General features: G+C 40.9%; 1 protein-coding gene across 1 annotated transcript; it reads left to right on the top strand.

Moving 5' to 3' along the window:
* Nucleotides 1-8,691: 8,691 nt before the first annotated feature.
* On the top strand, nucleotides 8,692-13,313 carry LOC148851495 (uncharacterized). The gene is made up of 2 exons (XM_088943403.1): nucleotides 8,692-12,179; nucleotides 12,714-13,313. Exons 1-2 carry the CDS (start codon nucleotides 9,323-9,325, stop codon nucleotides 13,094-13,096), a joined length of 3,240 nt encoding a protein of 1,079 aa, XP_088799529.1. The 5' UTR covers nucleotides 8,692-9,322; the 3' UTR covers nucleotides 13,097-13,313.
* Nucleotides 13,314-20,396: the final 7,083 nt, after the last annotated feature.

The following is a 20,396-nucleotide window of genomic DNA, read 5'->3' as shown; positions in this document are numbered from 1 at the left end:
TGGAGAATATTATGCTTCTTGCTTAAATTTCTCTCTTTATTATTTTATAATTAATTATAACTATGTAGCCCAAGTGAAAACAACTTGATAGTCTGAATTCAAACAACTAGATATTGAGAACTGCTGAAATCCCATACCTTCTGAGTTCTGATTAGTGGCAAATGCACATTTGGGTTAAAATGTTGATGAATCCAGATTAGAAATCATATTCTTTAGTAAATATATATTAAAAAAAAAAGATAATTTTGGGTTTATTGGGCCCGGACTAATAACCCTATTCAACCAGGGTAGCAGTATTGTCCTCTTAGAATAAAACCATTCATTGCAAATAAGCATATTTGTTTAGAAACCCTAATCTAAGCTAATGGAGCTTCCAATGACAATCAGGAGAGCGACCCATTGGCTAGATCATGATATGGTTTCAGTCACAAGCCAGAATGTGGTAAAATAAGCTACAGAGGAGGCAGTAGGGTTGCGGCTCAACCTCAAGGACTCTCTCATCCCCTTCCTCTTGTCTTGATGGATTCCTTTGGATATGTTCTTTACATATAATATAAGAAAGGAGAGGATCAAGGTGACAAAGCTAGGCCCTAATAGGGTTTGGGGCTCCATATGAATTATGAAGTAATGACTCAAAGATTGAGGAAACATTAAAGAATGGGGCACTCAAAGATATGATTATAGAAAATTGCACGCCCCCTACTAAGCAGTAAGCACCTATTTCCTTTGTTAGCTCACTAGGTTGGCTCCTTCATTCCTCTCTCTCTCTCTCTAAATGATAAAGAATTTTCAGGAGCTGGACCCAGTTTTGGGTGTACAAAGGATAAGGATCTAAGTATGGGTATTCCGGGACTGGTTCAGTTTTGCAACATACCAGTCAAACCTAATGGGCCCTACACAACATGGGCCTCAACAATTGTAATGGCAGGTTATCTGTTTCTTTCTTTTGAATGGACCGAGAAGTCACTTAAGTCTTGGACATGTCAAATAGTGGGCCCCGATTTGGGTCAAAGTCCACCCCAACACCAGACATTGGTCAGTGGAGGCTGGACAGATTAGAATGGTGGGTGGTGGGTCCCTGTTTATCACTTTACAAGCACTGATTTCGTCCAGTCACCATTCCAATAATAGACCAACATACACAGCCCAGACTAATGAATTAAAACCCATCAAACAAAAAACAAATTTATGCCAACTGTAGAGCACGAGCCCTTAACAAGCCTTCTAGAGAGAGAGAGAGAGAGAGAGAGTTGGGTCATGACTCATGGGTGAAGCCCTAAGACCAGGGAGGTCCATCATTTTAAGTTCTGGTTTCAGAGACAGAAAAAGTGTTTTGCAAGCATGTAGCGGCGGATTAAGATAATAATCTCTTTAACCCCCTTTTTATGCATCATATTCTAAAAATATTAATTACATTTTTATAATCTGTTAATAAGTAATAAATTAGTCACACGTAAGAACCAATCAGGGGAAGATAGCACGACAAATATATTTAATATACGTACAGCCTATTGGCGGACATGATACGTTATCTTAGGATGGATGATGGATATGATGGATGGATGGTGGCTGTCATGTTATTACTTAATTAAATAAGATTAATTTGTAATTAATAAGCAAAGCCCATATCATATATTAACTTAACTAAGTAAAGATTTTCGTGTTTGGACATTAATGCCAGAATTAATGAAGCTTCTAACTCAAGACACCGGTCTGTAGACCGAATCAAACCAAAAATGAGGGATCATGTTCACAGTGAAAACAAAACCCATGATGGACTGTTGGGTGTTGCTCACCTCATGCATGCCAATTGCCCAACTTGCTATTGACTATTGTTAAATGGTTTTCAGCCTTTTTTTTACTGAGTCAGTAACTCGGTTAGGGTTTAGTGGGTAGTGTATGAAACTCGGTATTATTGCTTATTAGTGTAGTCAGAGGCAAATTAATTTCTCGTTCATTTCTCATATTATGAGAAACTGGTGCCCACTGTTCCGGCAGTTTGGTGCGTTTGGGTTTGGGCCACATCCGGCCTCCACTGCTAAAAGACAAGCAAAATCCTTCGGTCCATCACAAATGTGTGATGGGTAGACCTCCTTATGTGACGGGTAGCCCGACGGGCTGGCCTGGCCCGGCCTGTTATAATAGGTTTGGTCATAATTTTATGCCCGTGGGCTCGGGTTTGGGCCTAAAGCACCAGGCCCAATTTTTTTGAGTCTGGTTCGAGTTTTCTCAAAAAAGTCTGGTTCAAGCTTGATCTTGACTTGATACTATATATTAAATAATAAAAATATGTTTTATTTAATAAAAAATATATATACAATATTTTATCTTTGTTCTTCTCTTTTTTTCGAAGTAATAGTGTGATGTTTATTATTTTTGAGTTTTGAAGGTTTTTACTATAAATAAAACACTTTCTTATTGAATAAAAAAGAAAACAAATATGTTTTCAAATTTTTAGCCAGGCTCGAGCTCGGGCCTGAGTGTATTCTATTGATACATATACAAAGGTCGGCCCGAACCCAGCCCAGTGTGGCCCATAAACAGGTCTAATGATGGATTTGTGGCCTATCGGCAGAGATCGGCTTCCCTCTGGGCAAATCCATGCTCACATCGTTCCAACCGCCATTTGCAATCTTATATTGGGAATATATTCCCATAAAATAAAACACATAAATACGGAGATATTCTCAATACAACACTTTAAAGACTGTTCTAATGGGCTTTACTCTTACCGAAACTGAACTCCTATCGGCACTGGGGCCCTTCCGGCGGAATCAGGGTGCTGAGATCCGGTTTAAATGGGAATGTGGGTTGGGTTGGATTGGAATTGAGTATATTTTTGGTTCACACAGGCTCAATTTGGTAATAGTATAAATGCAGATATGTACAGAACCGTGTATACTGTATTGTAAATCTTTTATTTGTATTGTATGTAATTGTATTCCTTTCAAAATGAACCACAACAAGAAGTAGTTTTGAGTTAGAAGCACAAAAAATAATAATAATAATAATAATTGAATTTGTATTTACTTTTGGGTTGACCTATTGAGAGAGGTTTCAAGGTCTCTTTATGGACTAATTAGATAAATTGACAAATAAAATCAACATGTCTCGTTTAAGCACAAATGAGGTTAATTATTTTATTTTTCTTTCTTTTCTTTTCTTATCAGAAAAATCTATGATGCCATAAAGACTTTGACCAATCAAAACCTCTGCGAATTTTGATGAAGTCCTAATTGTTTGATTACCACTTTTATAATGCAGCTTAATTGATTACAAGGTTAACAAAATAAATTTGAAAAAAAAAAAAAAACAAACATCCATAGGCCATAGCATTCATCAGATTCTGATTCTTTTGTTAGAGAGAAACAAAAGAGTATTTCGGTAGTCTGATGTAGGTATAGGGGTGTCAATGGACCGGTTTTGGATTGGATTCTGTCCAAATCAAAATCAATTTGGATAGATTGATAGACCAATAAGACATATTGAATTTGGATAGACTGGACAGACTAATATGACATATTGGATTGGACCTGATCTATCCATAATGAACTTATATTGAATTGAGCCAATATCTGGTCCATTAATAGAAGATAAGAACATAGGTATCAATAGACCAAGTTTGCATTAGAACCAATCTAAATTAACAAGAATTTGAACAGATTGGATAGTCTCTGTACCATTCCAAAATGGTCCAAAATATTCATTGGGCTGGATTGGACCAGGTCCATTTGTATGAACTCACATTGGACTGGATCGGATTGGACCAAATCCAGTCCAATTGAAATAAATTAGTGTTAAGATCATCATCATTGTTATCATTAAAGCCTTATCCCAATTATATGGGTTGCTTGCTTTTCTCCATTCTCTCTTGTTTAATGCTAATATTCCATTGTTAAATTATTAGTGTTTAAATATTTTTTTACTAATACTTATATCCTTTTTGGTGTATACAAAACCAAACTTTCAAAGACGATTTTGCAACCTTATGCTCATGCTGCTTTTATATTAAAAGTAGGGCTGTAATTGGATTTGATCCAAAAGGTTCAAAATATCGATACACCGGTAAAGGCGTATTGGGTAGTATCAGATTTTTTCTTAACTTTTTTTTTTTTTTTCAAATCCAGTTCAGAGAGATTGGTTTAAGGTCCACCCACCCCCTGAGCCGGTTAAAACCCCGATACACCCCTCTATAGGGGTGTATTAGGAAGCTCTCAATATGATATGTATCGACCGATACAGGCCGATACGTGTCGATTTTTTGAACCTTGGATCCAACTACATCCGTATCTGATCCCGTTATCAAATTTGTAAATCCAAAATCAATACGAAATTTGACAAATCAGACTCGAATCAAATTTAGATTTAATTCACATTGATGAGGGCGGATTTGGCCCTCCAATGACATTGTGACACGTGATATCTCGGAACATCTGGATGACACCCGGAACCACTTAGGCAACAACTTGCCTTAGCCAAGATGCTGGCGACCTGGCACAGGCGCCGAACTGGTGACCTGGCATAGGCGCCGACCTAGAGACTTGCGAGACGTGCTCATTGACAAATTCGGCATGCATATCTCAACACTCCCACGATCCTTGAAAGTTGGCCCACGTTCCAAACGATTTGGAGGGTGGTCAACGTGCATGGCAGTTGCCTCCGAGAATCTCAGACCACTTAGACAACCTCTCGAAAATCTCAGATACGGTGTGTGAAGCACACGCCAAATAATGCCTATATGAAGGCACCAACCCCGATGGCATGGAGGGGGGCAAGTAAGCATATTCTAGCTCTCATACTTCATGATTTTTAGCTCGCGGTCTACTATGAGAGTATTGACTTAATCATCAGAGCAACATCATCGGTTTAGCCACCCCGGGTCCTTTGACAATGATTCCTTGCAGGTCTCTAAAGAACTACGAAGCTCAACAATCAAGGCAGCTTGGCCATCTGGTCAGCTTGTCACCTAATAGGTAGCTCGACACTCTGGTCAGCAGCACCTAATAGGCAGCTTGGCCCTCTGGGCAGGTTTGGCACCTAACCTGCCCAGCTCGGCTCAGTCAACTCGGCACCTAATCTACCCCCAGCTCGGCCTGGTCAGCTTGGCATCCAGGTCCTCATCCAGCAAAAGTTCTCCACTTCGGCCTCTGAACCATCGACCACTTGGAAGTAGACCAAATGATGAGGTACTTAGCCAAAAAATTGATTCATCAATTGGTGCCGTCTGTGGAAAACGCTAAAAAAACTAAGTTCTCATCCTCTGAAAGGCTAAGTTCTCTTCTTCCAGAAAGCTAAGTTCTCACCTTTTAGAAACTAAACCTCTCACTTTCTAGTTTCCAATTTTTATGAACTCAAAGACTATGCAGGAAGTTGATGGCCAATAGACTAAGCAGCTTTGCTGACTTTATTTCAACTTGGATAAAGCCTCATCAGTCCTCTTTGCGAGGTACCCTCTATGAGATAAGCTCTTCGTGGCTTCCACGGGAGTTGGCGGCCAACGAACTGCACGGACGCCCCCTCCGGTCGAGCCTTCCAAGGCTCTCGTGCGAGTTGGTGACCTAATGTCAGTAGTATTGCCCTCTAGGTCGAGCTCCCAATAGCTTTTTGTAGGAGTGGGTGATCGGCATCACTAACGAGGATGATGCAGCGTGGCCGTAACTCTAAAGTGCCGAACTGATAAAAGACCTCAGCACCACATAAGACCTAATCGCCTTTTTGGCATGGGCAAAATCAAGGGTAAGGAGAGTGGACTGCGAGTCGCTCCCAGAGCCCAATGGCTAAAGTACTGAGCTGATAAAAGATCTCAGCCCCACATAAGACCTAGTCGCCTCTTCGGCATGGGAAAAATCAATGGTAAGGAGAGTGGACTGCGAGTCGCTCCTAGAGCCCAAGGCTGCAAACACTTGGACTCTTCCGATCTAAGAAGCAAATTGGATCGATGCTTACGAGCTCATCGAATTAGTCATTCCAAGTCAAAATGAGCAATTTACTCCCTTTGCCAAGTTACTTTCAGCTCGGGAGTGGGGGGCAAATGATGAGGGCGGATTTGGCCCTCCAATGACATTGTGACACGTAATATCTCGGAACAACTAGGTGACACCCGAAACCACTTAGGCAACAGCTTGCCTTAGCCAAGATGTTGGTGACCTGGCATAGGCGCTGAACTGGCGACCTGGCATAGGTGCCAAACTGGCGGCCTGGCATAGGTGCCGAACTGGTGGCCTGGCACAGGCCCCGACCTGGCGACCTGGAACAGGTGCCGAACTGGCGACCTGGCACAGGCACCGAACTGGCGGCCTAGCACAGGCGCTGACCTGGCGGCCTGCATATCCCAACACTCCCACGATCCTTGGAAGTTGGCCCACGTTCTGAACGATCTGGAGGGTGGTCAATGTGCATGGTGGTTGCCTCCGGAAATCTCGGACCACTTAGACGACCTCTCGGAAATCTCGGATACGATGCATGAAGCCAATGCCAAACAATGCCTATATAAAGGCACCAACCCCAATGGCATGGAGAGGGCAAGTAAGCATATTCTAGCTCTCATACTTCATGATTTTTAGCTCGCATTCTACTATGAGAGTATTGACTTAATCATCGGAGCGACCTCGCCAAGTTAGCCACCCTAGGTCCTTTGACATTGATTCCTTGCAGGTCTCTAAAGAACTACAAAACTCAACAATCAAGGCAGCTCGACCCTCTGGTTAGCTCGGCACCTAACCTGCCCAGCTCGGCCCAGTTAGTTCGATACCTAACCTGCCCAGCTCGGCCCAGTCAGTTCGATACCTAACCTGCGCAGCTCGGCCTAGTTAGTTCAGCACCTAACCTACCCAGCTTGGCTCAATCATTTCAACACCTAATCTACCCCCAGCTCGGCCTGGTCAGCTCGGCATCCAGGTCCTCATCTAGCAAAAGTTCTCCACTTTGACTTTTGAGTCATCGGCCACTTGAAAGCAAACCAAATGACGAGGTACTTAGCCCAAAAATTGATTCATCACACATTGTCCTTATTGTGCTTAAAATGATAATAATTTATTTATTTTTTTAAATAATTACTTTTAATTTATACATGCATAATAAATATATATAAAAGCCCAATTTGAAAAAGAGTACAAATACAAATTTGTAAAACACAAAACCTTATATCTTACATTATTTTGTATGTATACATATTTGTATTTATACTCTTTCCAAACTGAGCCAAAGCATCAAATATTAAATTAATTTCAATTGAATCATTCCAAGTAAAATTTGCATCCATTCTAATTATTAATCGGATACAAATTGTAACATCTAAATTCGAGATAATGTAAGGTACCGGACTTTAGAGTCATTGGCAGCCCTACTTGAAAACTTCGAATAAAAAATTGATATATTTACATGTAAATAATTGAAATTAAGTTTTATAATTAATAAAAATAATAATAGAAAAATATGGTTAGGCTGTTAGCCAAGCATGCCCTTAAGAATTGCGACCCGTAGGCTGTAGCTAACAGTTTGGGATCTGATTAAACGCCGAGGCCCATTTTCTCACAGCAACTTGCACGTAGAATTAGGCAGGCGTACCCGAAGTCCCAAACCCAATATAAGTCAAGCCCAGAGACGAACCCCCGTAGGCCGTAGCAATCAATTAATTAATCATTTTAATGACTTTGTTTAAATCTAATCCAATTTCTCATTTCTCAACTCCCGAGATATCGATGACAAGACGTCACACTAGACCACCTCAAACCCTAATCAACCCTCTCAAAACCCTAATCGTGAACCGTGCCCTTAATCTCCAACCCTCCTTCTCATCTCATGTGTGGGTGGCTGGGTGCATTTTTTTCTCTACTCCCAAAACACACCCACCATTTCCTCCTCGGTAACCCAAACCTCTTAGTTCACTTCACTTAATTTACCAAATTCACAGTTAAAAAGCTTCAATTTACCCTTTTGACCCCTCCACCCAAAACCGTCCTCTATGCTCACGCCCCCCCCCCCCAAACCCTAAAAAACCCTAATTGTTTATTAATTCAGAAACCACGTTTCATTAGGCATAGTTTATGGATATTAATACAAAGAAAAGACATCGAAGTGGTTGCTTACTTCAACACTTTTTACTTTCACAATCCCCTAAGCTGCCTCACTCCTATATCATCCAATCACCTGTTCCCTAGGCACCTTGCCAGGCCACCTCCCCCTGGAATCTTAAAATAACTCGGATATTATCTGACACACTGCCGGAAATCTGACACCCCTATGACATGAGTCATTCCCGGAGTCTGACACACCAACCCAATTACCATATTTGCCCTTCTATTAGACCCAATAGTTATCTACATTTGATCTTCTGGGGTTAGCTTCTAAAGGTTAGCTGTGTCATTCGAGATGGAGGTAGTCTAGTTGAAGCCAGTCTGACACAGAAGTAGGCCTCGCCCTATGACATGAGTCCACTGGGACCCATCTGGGAGTGAGAGATCTTACTGGCCAAGATAGATCTAACCAAACAATCCCAGCCATTAAATGTGGATAACAGCATGTTGGGTCCTGTAGAACTCTAGGATCACTCGTTTGATAGGACCGATGTTTCGGCCCGGATTGGAAAATGGCCATGGTCCATCGTCCATGAGCAATGGCTGAGAAATTGGCAAGGTTAGGGTTTGGACACGTCTGTGTATTAAAGAGTCAAAGACAGAACCGTCCGTCCTCAGTCCTGACTGAAGTAATTGCGGATAAAAATATTATAGTATTCATATACGGTTTAAGCATAAAATGGCGACGACAGTGGCAGAGAGAGCTTAGAACTCAAAACTCGTACCTCCACCTCCGCCCTCCAAGGCTCCAACTATCGGCACCAACGCCAACGCCAGAGCCACCGGCACCTCCTGCCAATATGCCAATGAAAACCCAGAAGCTCTACTGTGTGGTGAACAGAAAATCTGTCTTCACCCCCATCAGCTGACGGCAAGAAAGAATAATCTTGGGTGTAAGTTCAGCTCCACCTCCACCTCCACCACTGCTTCCACCACCACCACTACCACCAACCATTCCCCCTGGAAAAGGCTCTTCAGGTAAGAAAGTTCAACTATCTTGACCATAACCTCCTTTATTTTCTCTTTCTTCACCACCACCTTTTACTACACACATGCATGTTTCTCAATTCTTGGTGTGAACGTTAAGCATCCTCGCCACCACTACCAGAATCACTCCCACTCCCACATGCATGTTGTCCCTTAGAGTGGACTTCGACTACCACCACCACCGCCGCCGCCGCTACCAACTACCAAAATCACATTAACCATATTTATTAACCTTCACCATCAGACTATTGTAACCTCAAATGGAGAAAAGAACCCATGTCATCATCTTCTCTCTCTGTTTCTTTTTTTTCTTAACCTTCTCTCCTGTACTAGTTTCCTCTCTCTCCCCCGATGGACAAGCTCTTCTTTCCCTTCTCGCCAATGCTGATGCATCTTCAACGGAATCTTCATCCATCCTCGCTTCATGGAACCCTTCACACCCAACACCCTGCTCATGGCAGGGAATAACATGCTCTCCGGAAGACAGGGTTATTTCGCTCTCTCTCCCGAACACATTCCTCAACCTCTCTGCGCTCCCTTCTCAGCTTTCTTCACTGTCGTCTCTCCAACTTCTCAATCTATCATCTACCAATGTATCGGGCCCAATTCCCCCCTCCTTCGGCCTCCTTACCCAGCTTCGCCTCCTAGACCTTTCGTCTAATTCTCTTTCGGGTCCCATCTCACCGCAGCTTGGCACGCTCACTTCACTCCAATTTCTGTTCTTGAATTCTAATCGTCTCTCAGGGAGCATTCCTCCGCAGCTTGCAAACCTCTCCTCCCTGCAAGTCCTCTGTCTCCAAGACAATCTCCTTAATGGTTCTATACCGTCCCAATTGGGCTCATTGGTCTCCCTCCAACAGTTTCGTGTTGGTGGAAACCCATATCTAACCGGTGAGATACCACCCCAGTTGGGACTACTGACTAATCTAACCACTTTCGGTGCTGCGGCAACTGGGCTCTCTGGTGTAATACCTTCCACGTTCGGGTACTTGATCAATCTCCAGACATTGGCGCTTTACGATACTGAGATATCTGGTTCGATTCCACCTGAATTGGGTTTGTGTTCTGAGCTGACGAATTTGTATTTGCACATGAACAAGCTCACCGGCTCAATCCCGCCTCAACTTGGTAAGTTGCAAAAGCTTACAAGCTTGCTTATATGGGGCAATGCGATTACAGGATCAATCCCTGCGGAGCTCTCCAACTGTTCATCGATGGTTGTCTTTGACGTCTCTGCTAATGATATCACTGGTGAAATCCCGGCTGATTTAGGGAAGCTAGTGGTTCTAGAGCAGCTTCATCTGTCTGATAATTTACTCACCGGTTCTATTCCATGGCAGTTGAGTAACTGTACGAGTTTAACTACCCTTCAGCTTGATAAGAACCAGTTATCAGGGCCAATTCCATGGCAGGTTGGTAATTTGAAATTTCTGCAGACCTTCTTATTGTGGGGTAATTCGGTTTCTGGAACCATATCTTCTTCTTTTGGAAATTGCACGGAGCTTAATGCTCTTGATCTTTCAAGAAACAAGCTAACAGGGTCGATTCCAGAAGAGATTTTTGGTCTGAAGAAGTTAAGCAAGCTTCTGCTTATGGGAAACTCGTTGTCTGGTGGGTTGCCTCGGAGCGTTTCCAAGTGTCAGTCTCTGGTGAGGTTGAGGCTAGGAGAGAACCAGCTTTCGGGGAAGATTCCTAAGGAGATAGGTCAATTGCAGAATCTCCTCTTCTTTGACCTGTATACAAACCATTTCTCTGGTAACCTGCCTCCCGAGATTGCCAACATCACAGTTCTTGAGCTTTTAGATGTGCATAACAACCATCTAACAGGAGAAATCCCATCTCAGCTTGGGGAGCTTGTAAATTTAGAGCAGCTTGATCTCAGCCAAAACAGCTTTGCAGGTGGAATTCCCTGGAGTTTTGGGAACTTCAGTTACTTGAACAAGCTTATTCTCAATAATAATCTGCTGACAGGGTCAATCCCCAAATCCTTCAGGAATCTGCAGAAACTTACTCTACTAGATTTAAGTTTCAACAGCCTCTCTGGTGCAATTCCGCCTGAAATAGGTAATATGACAAGTTTGACGATCAGTCTGGACTTGAGCTCAAATGGGTTTACAGGAGAAATCCCCAAGGAATTCTCGGGTTTGACACAGTTACAGTCACTTGATCTTTCCAATAATATGCTTTATGGAGGAATTCATATACTGGGCCTCTTGACCAGTCTTACTTCCTTGAATATCTCTTTCAACAATTTCTCAGGTCCCATCCCTGTGACACCATTCTTCAGGACTCTATCTTCAAATTCTTATCTCCACAACCCAAACCTATGTGAATCCCTTGATGGGTCTACTTGTTCCTCAACTCTATTCCAGAGAAGTGGACTAAAATATGCGAAAACTGTAGCCTTAGTCTCTATTATTCTGGCTTCTATAACAATGGCAGTTCTTGTATCTTGGATCATTGTAACCAGAAATAGAAATTATTTGGCCAAAAATTCTTCAGGTTCACCTGGGTCTTCATCACAAGTTGAAGACTTTTCATATCCATGGACGTTCATCCCATTTCAGAAGCTCAATTTCACAATTGATAACATTTTGGACTGTCTGAAAGATGAGAATATAATTGGGAAAGGATGTTCAGGGATTGTCTATAAGGCTGAAATGCCCAATGGGGAATTGATTGCGGTGAAGAAGCTATGGAAAACAAACAAGGATGAAGAACCTGTGGATTCTTTTGCTTCAGAGATTCAGATTCTTGGGCATATACGTCATCGGAATATTGTTAGACTTCTGGGTTACTGCTCAAATAAGTTCACGAAGCTACTCCTTTACAATTATATTTCAAATGGGAATCTGCAACAGCTATTACAGGGAACTAGGAACTTGGATTGGGAAACCAGGTACAAGATTGCTGTAGGTTCTGCTCAGGGTCTTGCTTATCTTCACCATGATTGCGTGCCAGCAATCCTTCACAGGGATGTAAAGTGTAACAACATACTTCTAGATTCCAAGTTTGAGGCTTACCTGGCTGATTTTGGGCTGGCCAAGCTGATGAACTCTCCAAATTATCACCAAGCAATTTCTAAAGTTGCTGGCTCCTATGGGTATATTGCACCGGGTATTTTCCTGATCCTCCATTTCCTTTACATATACTTCTTTATTTTATATATTCTATATGATGCAAAGTTCTGTGTTTCCTTCAAATTTTGAATTATTTCCACTTGGTTTCATAGACCAGTACATTTTATAGCCATGAAAGTAGATGACACTCAAGGAGCTGATACTCACTTTCAGATGTGAGGTCATGTCCCAATAATCAATTCAATTGGATGGCTATCATGATCCAGCATGTGGACCTGTTAGGATCAGTCTCATGCCATTTCTCATCCTATCATATCAATTCTATAGGGTTATTTTAAATTTATTCATTTCTTATTTCATTATATACCATTTTCTGTGCTTAAAATCACTTTCCCTATTAACCACATTCAACATTTGAATCAAATCACCTATATATATTTCTTTATGCATTGTTCTTCCCAACTGTCTTAATATTGTGTTGAAACTTGCTTATCGAAAAAAAAAATGTTGTGTTGAAACTTTCTTTGAATGTTCAAATTTTCTAATTCAGAGATTTCTATGATTTTGGCAGAATATGGATACACTATGAACATAACAGAGAAGAGTGATGTCTACAGTTACGGGGTAGTTTTGCTGGAGATCCTTAGTGGTCGTAGTGCCATTGAGCACCAGGTTGCAGATGGGCTTCACATAGTTGAGTGGGTGAGGAAGAAGATGGGCAGCTTTGAGCCTGCTGTATCTGTATTGGATGCTAAGCTCCGGGGCTTACCTGATCAGATGGTGCAAGAGATGCTCCAAACACTTGGAATCGCAATGTTCTGTGTGAATTCATCACCCTCAGAGAGACCAACCATGAAGGAAGTGGTGGCGCTGCTAATGGAGGTCAAGAGCCAACCTGAAGAATGGGGGAAGACTTCTCAACCTCTCATAAAGCAGCCATCGAACCAGAGCTGAAAGATTAATTTTTGTTTGTTCTAGTCCAAGTATTCTCTCAATCATGATTTTCTATTCCTTCCCAAGATAAAAAGATAGAGTTAATATGGGCGGGAAGCAAGCGGAGGAAGCATTTGATAATGCTATTTGTTTGGATCATGATGGCGGTCTCTTGTTCATTGTACAGTTCAAAACAAAAATTTGCTTCACCTTTTTTTAATATTCTTCTTTCGCTTCATATTTCTTGGAGTTTATGCTTCTTTCATGGCTTGTCCAATGTTATTCGAGTAAGGAGGCGCTGAGAGTTCAAGGCTCAACACTTTCATTTCCAAAGTTTGAGAGACCAGAGAGAATCGAATCATATATATGTGAAAGCCATTACCCAAGTGGGACATAGGGCCAATGCCAATTATGTGAGTCCAATCTTTTTTTTTATTGGTAGAAATAGGAGGAGCTACACGAGACGAGGATAATTCGGTTCCAAATTGAACTTAAATCCTTATAGATAAAAGAAGAGAGGAGTCTCCCTCAATGAAAATGGGAAGAGACTTTTATAGTTAAGAGTTATGTTATGGCCTTATGGGCCTCTCACAGAATTGATTTCTTACAATGCAGCCTATTGCACATTCATCCTTATCATAAATTGATTTTGATAGAGCCCCCTTTTCAGCCTATTGCAATATTCTCTACATTGTGATTAGCATATAGAGACAAAACTTTATATGTTGATTCATCACGTCATTTTCTGATCTTCATATACAGGGGACCCAGATGCCCCATGACTCAAAATGTGGGGCCAGAACCCATCTAACCCCCCCATCCACCCACTTGGCCATGTACGAGTAAAACTCTATCTGACACCAATCAGATATCTGAACTCACACATGCTGAACAATTGTGGAATGGGAACGTAAATGCAAAAGAGAGCCACTTACCAACATCTGCCTGCATTGTACTTGTAGACCATTTATGTAGCTTAAGAGGAGACAGAAGTACAAGAAACCACGTCCCCAAGTCTCAACTTTTTTCTGCACATGCATGGTCAAACCGTAGCTTAATTCTCTCAAATTCTTCACTTGCCCATACTTCTTTTTCTGGTTTTCAGTAGTCGGTAATGGTACAAATTCAATAATTCGTTGCTTAAGTCCATGGATTGTGTCCTCTCTACAAAAAAGCAAAGAAAGCCATCGTACTGTACAAACCCGAAAGGAGAAAAGAGGGTATGAATTCTCAGTGAAGTATGGGTCTGAGGGGGGACACATCCTTGATTCCTCATGTCCTGTCTGTTGGACACTGATCCCTCACGTCTTTGTCTGTTAGACAAGGAATCTCAATCTACTTTTTATACAGTAGTTGCGCCTCATGATCTCCCAAGCTAAGGAAATGAAATCAATCCTGCAAGGAGACGACGCAAGTTCGTAAATGCTTAACTATAACATTCTTTGATACAATCAGAAAACTATAGAAAAATGGAAGAAAATAGTCAAAAGACGGGAAGATTATTATTATTGAATCAGGTGTATCCAAATCCGCAAATCCAAGGACGGTTCTTTCCGTTATCACAATTATTTCTCTTCCAAAAATAAACTACTTCTCTCCCAAAAATAAAAATTTGTAGATATTTAGCTATCACAAATCCAAATAAGATATCAACAAAAACAATCATAAAACAAACAAAGAGAGACACATGATATTTAACGTGAAAAACCCCTCCAATGTGAAGGGTAAAAACTACAGAGCCAAGGAGACCCAACCAAAAATCTCCACTAATAACTTGAGGTAACAATTACAACAACTCAAACACCACAATATGCTCACAAACATAGAGCAAATACAGATTCTCAAACATACAAATGAGAATACCAAAAGCGGTGAAAATAACAGTCAGAAAAACTCACAAACGCGACTATTGTTCATGCCACAACATTGAGACCTTCACTACTCCAAATCAGATCTCCACCGATCCAATCGTAGGTCTATGAGTTTCAAACAATCCCACCAAATTTCAGCCAAATCGAACCAAAAATGACCCTTGATCAGAATAATTGATGAAGACTGCCGCGAAATGTTTTCTTTTCCCGAACAACTACGAGTTACTTCTGTTCAACCTCAAATAACCGGCTATTCAGAGCTCCGATCAAAGATCCGACCGTTCAGAATGAAGAAAAATGAGTTATCCACTTACTGTCCAAATTTCTACTCGATCGGACGGTGGATCGGAAAGTTCCGGCCGTTTGATGAACTCTGCGCACTGAGAAATCTGTACAGTATTTCGATTTTTCTCTTTTCCTCTCTCTCTTCAACACGCCGCGCGCAAAAGAAAATCTAACCCTAGTTTTTGTTTTTCTTTTTTTTTTGAAAAAAAAACAGTTGGCTGAAGGAGAGTGGGCTATAATATGGGTCAATATCCCATAATGGGCTGGGCCCAACAATTCTCCCCCTCCAGCCCATGAGAGAAGGGAGACACTTCAAAAAAGGCAACTATGCAAATTTAGGGCCGGCTGCTCCGGCACACAGTTCAAGCTTCTCTCGAGGCACCACTTTTGTCATCATGTCAGCAACATTTTTGTCAGTGTGAATTTTTTCAAGTTCAATCAACTTGGAGTTCAAAACATCTCGAATCTAATAATATCTTACATCAATATGCTTCGATCTATTATGAAATGTTGGATTCTTACCAAGATGAATAGCACTCTGACTATCACAATATAAGACATACCTCTTTTGAGTGAAACCAAATTCATGCACAAACTTTTTCATCCACAGCAACTCCTTACATGCTTCAATAATAGCGATGAACTCAGCCTCAGTCGTAGACAATGCAACACATTTCTGCAACCTAGACTGCCAGGCCACAGCTCCCCCTGCAAAGGTAATCAAATAACCAGAAGTAGACTTTCTAGAATCAACATCCCCAGCCATGTCTGAATCTGTAAAACTACAAAGAATAGGTTTCCCAATTCCAAAACATAGTTTTAAACTAGAAGTACCCCGGAGATATCTCAATATCCACTTCACAGCAGTCCAATGTTCTCTACCTAGATTGGATAGAAAACGACTAACAACACCAACTGCATGAGCTATATCAGGCCTTGTGCAAACCATTGCATACATTAAACTTCCTACTGTAGATGCATAAGGAATACATTGCATTTCTCCTTTTTCTTTATCACTAGAAGGAGCTTGTCTAGTACTAAGGTTAAAGTGTAAAGCAAGAGGTGTACTTACCACTTTAGCCTTATCCATATGAAACCGCTAAAGTATTTTCTCAATATACTTCTCTTGAGATAACCACAACTTCTTGGATTCTCTGTCACGAGTAATCTGCATGCCAAGTATATGTCTTGCTAGTCCCAAGTCTTTCATTGCAAAAGACTTACTAAACTCATTTTTCAACCTGTCAATTCTAGAACAATTATGACCAACAATCAACATGTCATCGACATAGAGCAATAAAATGATGAAGTCATTATCAGAAAACTTCTGCACAAAAACACAATGGTCTGAGATTGTCTTCTTGAATCCCTACTGGATCATAACAAACTCAAACTTCTTGTACCATTGTCTCGGGGCCTATTTCAACCCATATAGACTTTTCTTCAATCTGCAGACATAGTCTTCTTTACCCTTCACCATGAAACCTTCTGATTGCTCCATGTAAATTTCCTCCTCCAAATCACCGTGAAGGAAAACAGTTTTTACATCCATCTGCTCAACCTCTAAATCAAGATTGGCTGCCAAACCAAGAACAACTCGGGTAGAAGACATTTTGACAACGGGCGAGAAAATCTCCTCAAAGTCAATTCCCTTTTTCTGATGATAGCCTTTGACAACTAATCTAGCTTTGTATCGTGGATTAGAAGTATTCTCCTCAGTCTTTAACCTATAAATCCACCGATTTTGCAAAGCTTTCCTGTCCTTAGGCAACTTGACCAGGTCAAAAGTATGGTTGTCAATCAAAGATTCCATCTCATCATTCATAGCGGCAACCCATTCTTTCTTGTGCTCAGACTCCATAGCCTCTTTGTAGCAATCAGGTTCTCCCCCATCAGTGAGAAGCACATATTCATTAGACGAATAACGAGTAGAGGGAATATGCTGTCTAGAAGACCTTCTAAGTGGGGCAACAGGTTCACCAATAGCACCACTGGTAGAAGCATCAATATCATCAGCAACATCATCATCATTATCTTCAACCAAATCATCATGAATATGATTCCGGCCATCATCATGATTACCAAACTCAGCTACACTAGGCGTATGTGTCTCAGGAACTGGATTAAGATCAACCAATCCATCAGTACTTGAAGACTCTGATTTCTCCGCCTTATCAATATCCTCAATGGTCTGATCCTCCATAAAAATAACATCACGACTTCTTACAAGCTTCTTTTCAACTGGATCGTACAATCTATAGCCAAATTCATCGTGACCATAGCCAATGAAGATACATTGTCTTGTCTTGACATCTAACTTAGACCTTTCATCTTTTGGCACATGCACAAATGCTTTACAGCCAAAGACACGTAAGTGGTCATATGATACATCTTTTCCATACCACTCCCTATCAGGAACATCAGCTTGCAAAGCAACAACAGGAGATAAATTAATAACATGTGCAGCAGTATATAAAGCCTCACCTCAAAAAGATCCAGGCAACTTTGCTTCTGAAAGCAAACATCTAACTCTCTCCATCAACGTCATGTTCATCCTCTTTGCCAGGCCATTAAGCTGAGGAGTCTTAGGGGGCGTCTTCTGGTGTCTGCCCTGCTGTCTGCAGTACTCATCAAATGGTCCACAATATTCACCACCATTATCAGTGCGAATACATTTCATTTTCTTCCCTGTTTCCCTCTCAACAGAAGCCTGAAACTGCTTAAAGACACCAAGTACCTGGTTTTTACTCTTCAAGACATAAACCCAAAGTTTCCTTGAATGATCATCAATAAAAGTAACAAAATAAAATGCACCACCAAATGTTTTTGTCTTCATCGGACCACAGAGATCTGAATGCACCAACTCAAGCAACTCTGATTTCCTAGAGGGAGGATGGCTCTTGAAAGAGACTCTATTTTGTTTCCCAGCCAAGCAATGAGTACACTTTTCTAACCTTGCACCTTTCAAACCTGAAAGTAGATTCTTCCTCGCCAAACAATCAAGTCCCTTCTCACTGATGTGGCTTAGTCTTTTGTGCCATAACACTGATGAGTTATCACACTCAACTGCATTCACACCATCAATGGAAACTGAAGTCTTGGTCCAATACAGACCAGAATACTTCTTTCCACGTGCCACAACCAAAGAACCTTTTGAGAGTTTCCATTGTCCATTACCAAAGGTACTAACATAACCATCATCATCAAGAACACTGGTAGAAATCAGATGCAAATGAATGTCTGGTGCATGTCTGACATTTTTCAAAATCAATTCAGTCTCATTACTTGTTTTTAGACAAATAGTGCCAATGCCAATCACCTTTGACAAACCATTATTACCCATCTTTAAAACCCCATAATCACCTGGAGTATAAGATGTGAAAAAATCATTTCTCGATGTAACATGAAAACAGTCACCACTGTCAACAACCCAACTTGTCTCATCACAAGCAATATTAATCAAATTCTCATCACACACAATCACAAGATCACCTATAGTGGTGGTGGCAACACGATCATCATTGTCATTATCTTTATTTTGTTGCTTACCTTTGTTACCTTTATTGTCTTTATTCAGCTGAAAACAAAATCTTTTGATATGTCCCTTTTTACCACAATAGTTGCATTCAAGGTTTTTGTACTTAGACCTTGATTTGCTTCTAGCCTTACTTTTACCTCTGTTACCTTGTCTTCGGTTTCTATCATTGCTTCTCCCATTGTTTTCAGTAATCAAAACATCTGATTGAGAAGAGGATGCTTGTTGAGTTCGTCGTCTGACTTCTTCATTCAAAACAACAGCTTTTACATATTCCAAGGTCACTACACCACCAGAAGCAGAACTGGACAAAGTCACGCGCAAATTTTCCCAAGAGTCAGGTAGAGTATTAAGCAACCAAAGTCCCAAAATTTCACCTTCAAATTTTATACCCATGTCGGACAATTGATCAAAGCACCACTGAAATCCACTTATGTGATCAGAAATAGGAGTACCTTCCTTGTACCTCATATTCATAGCCTGTTTCAACAGAAATAATTTATTGTTCCCAGATTTAGAGGCATACAAAGTCTCAAGCTTATCCCACAAGGTTCTGGCATGCAAATCATTAGCAATATGATTCAAAACATTATCATCTACCCATTGTCGAATAAAGCCACAAACCATCTCATGCTCAAAATCCCATTCTTCATCAGAATTATTTTCAGGTTTTTGAGTAGAAAAAACTGGTAAATGTAACTTTTTCACAAATAGTAGATCCTTCATTTTTCCTCTCCACTTGTGGTAATTGGTGCCATTCAAACTAATCATTCTACCATAATTAGGCTCTATCATGCAATCAAACAAATCCACAAGCAAATAACCTGGCTCTGATACCACTTTGTTGGGAAGAAACTAAGTTTATCCACAAACTATTTATCTCCCAAAAATAAAAACTTGTAGATATTCAGCTATCACAATTCCAAACAAAATATCAACAAAAACAATCATAAGCCAAGCAAAGAGAGAGACACACGATATTTAACGTGGAAAACCCCTCCAATGTGAAGGGTAAAAACCACAGGGCCAAGGAGACCCAACCAAAAATCTCCACTAATAACTTGAGGTAACAATTACAACAACTCAAATACCACAATATGCTCACAAACTTAGAACAATTACAGATTCTCAAATATACAAACGAGAATACCAAAAGCGGTGAAAATAACAGTGAGAAAAACTCACAAACGCGGCTACTGTTCATTCCACAACATGGAGACCTTCACTACTCCAAATCAGATCTCCACCGTTCCGATCGTAGGTCTGTGAGTTTCAAACAATCCCACCAAATTTCAGCCAAATCGAACCACAAATGACCCTTGATCAGAATAATTGATGAAGACTGCCGCGAAATATTTTCTTTTCCCGAACAACTACGAGTTGCTTATGTTCGACCTCAAATAACCGGCGATTCAGAGCTCCGATCAAAGATCCGACCATTCAAAATGAAGAAAAATGAGTTATCCACTTACTGTCCAAATTTCTGCTCGATCGGACGGTGGATCGGAAAGTTCCGGCCGTTTGATGAACTCTGCACACCGAGAAATCTGTACAGTATTTCGATTTCTCTCTTTTCCTCTCTCTTCAACACGCCGCGCGCAAAAGAAAATCTAACCCTAGTTTTTGTTTT

This window comes from Nelumbo lutea, chromosome 5, assembly GCF_056320005.1.
Source record: "Nelumbo lutea isolate HS-2025 chromosome 5, American lotus-T2T, whole genome shotgun sequence".
In the NCBI taxonomy this organism is placed as follows: Eukaryota; Viridiplantae; Streptophyta; class Magnoliopsida; order Proteales; family Nelumbonaceae; genus Nelumbo; species Nelumbo lutea.
The sequence above is the reverse complement of the archived record's forward strand: the minus strand, read 5'-3'. Positions and strand labels throughout refer to the sequence as shown.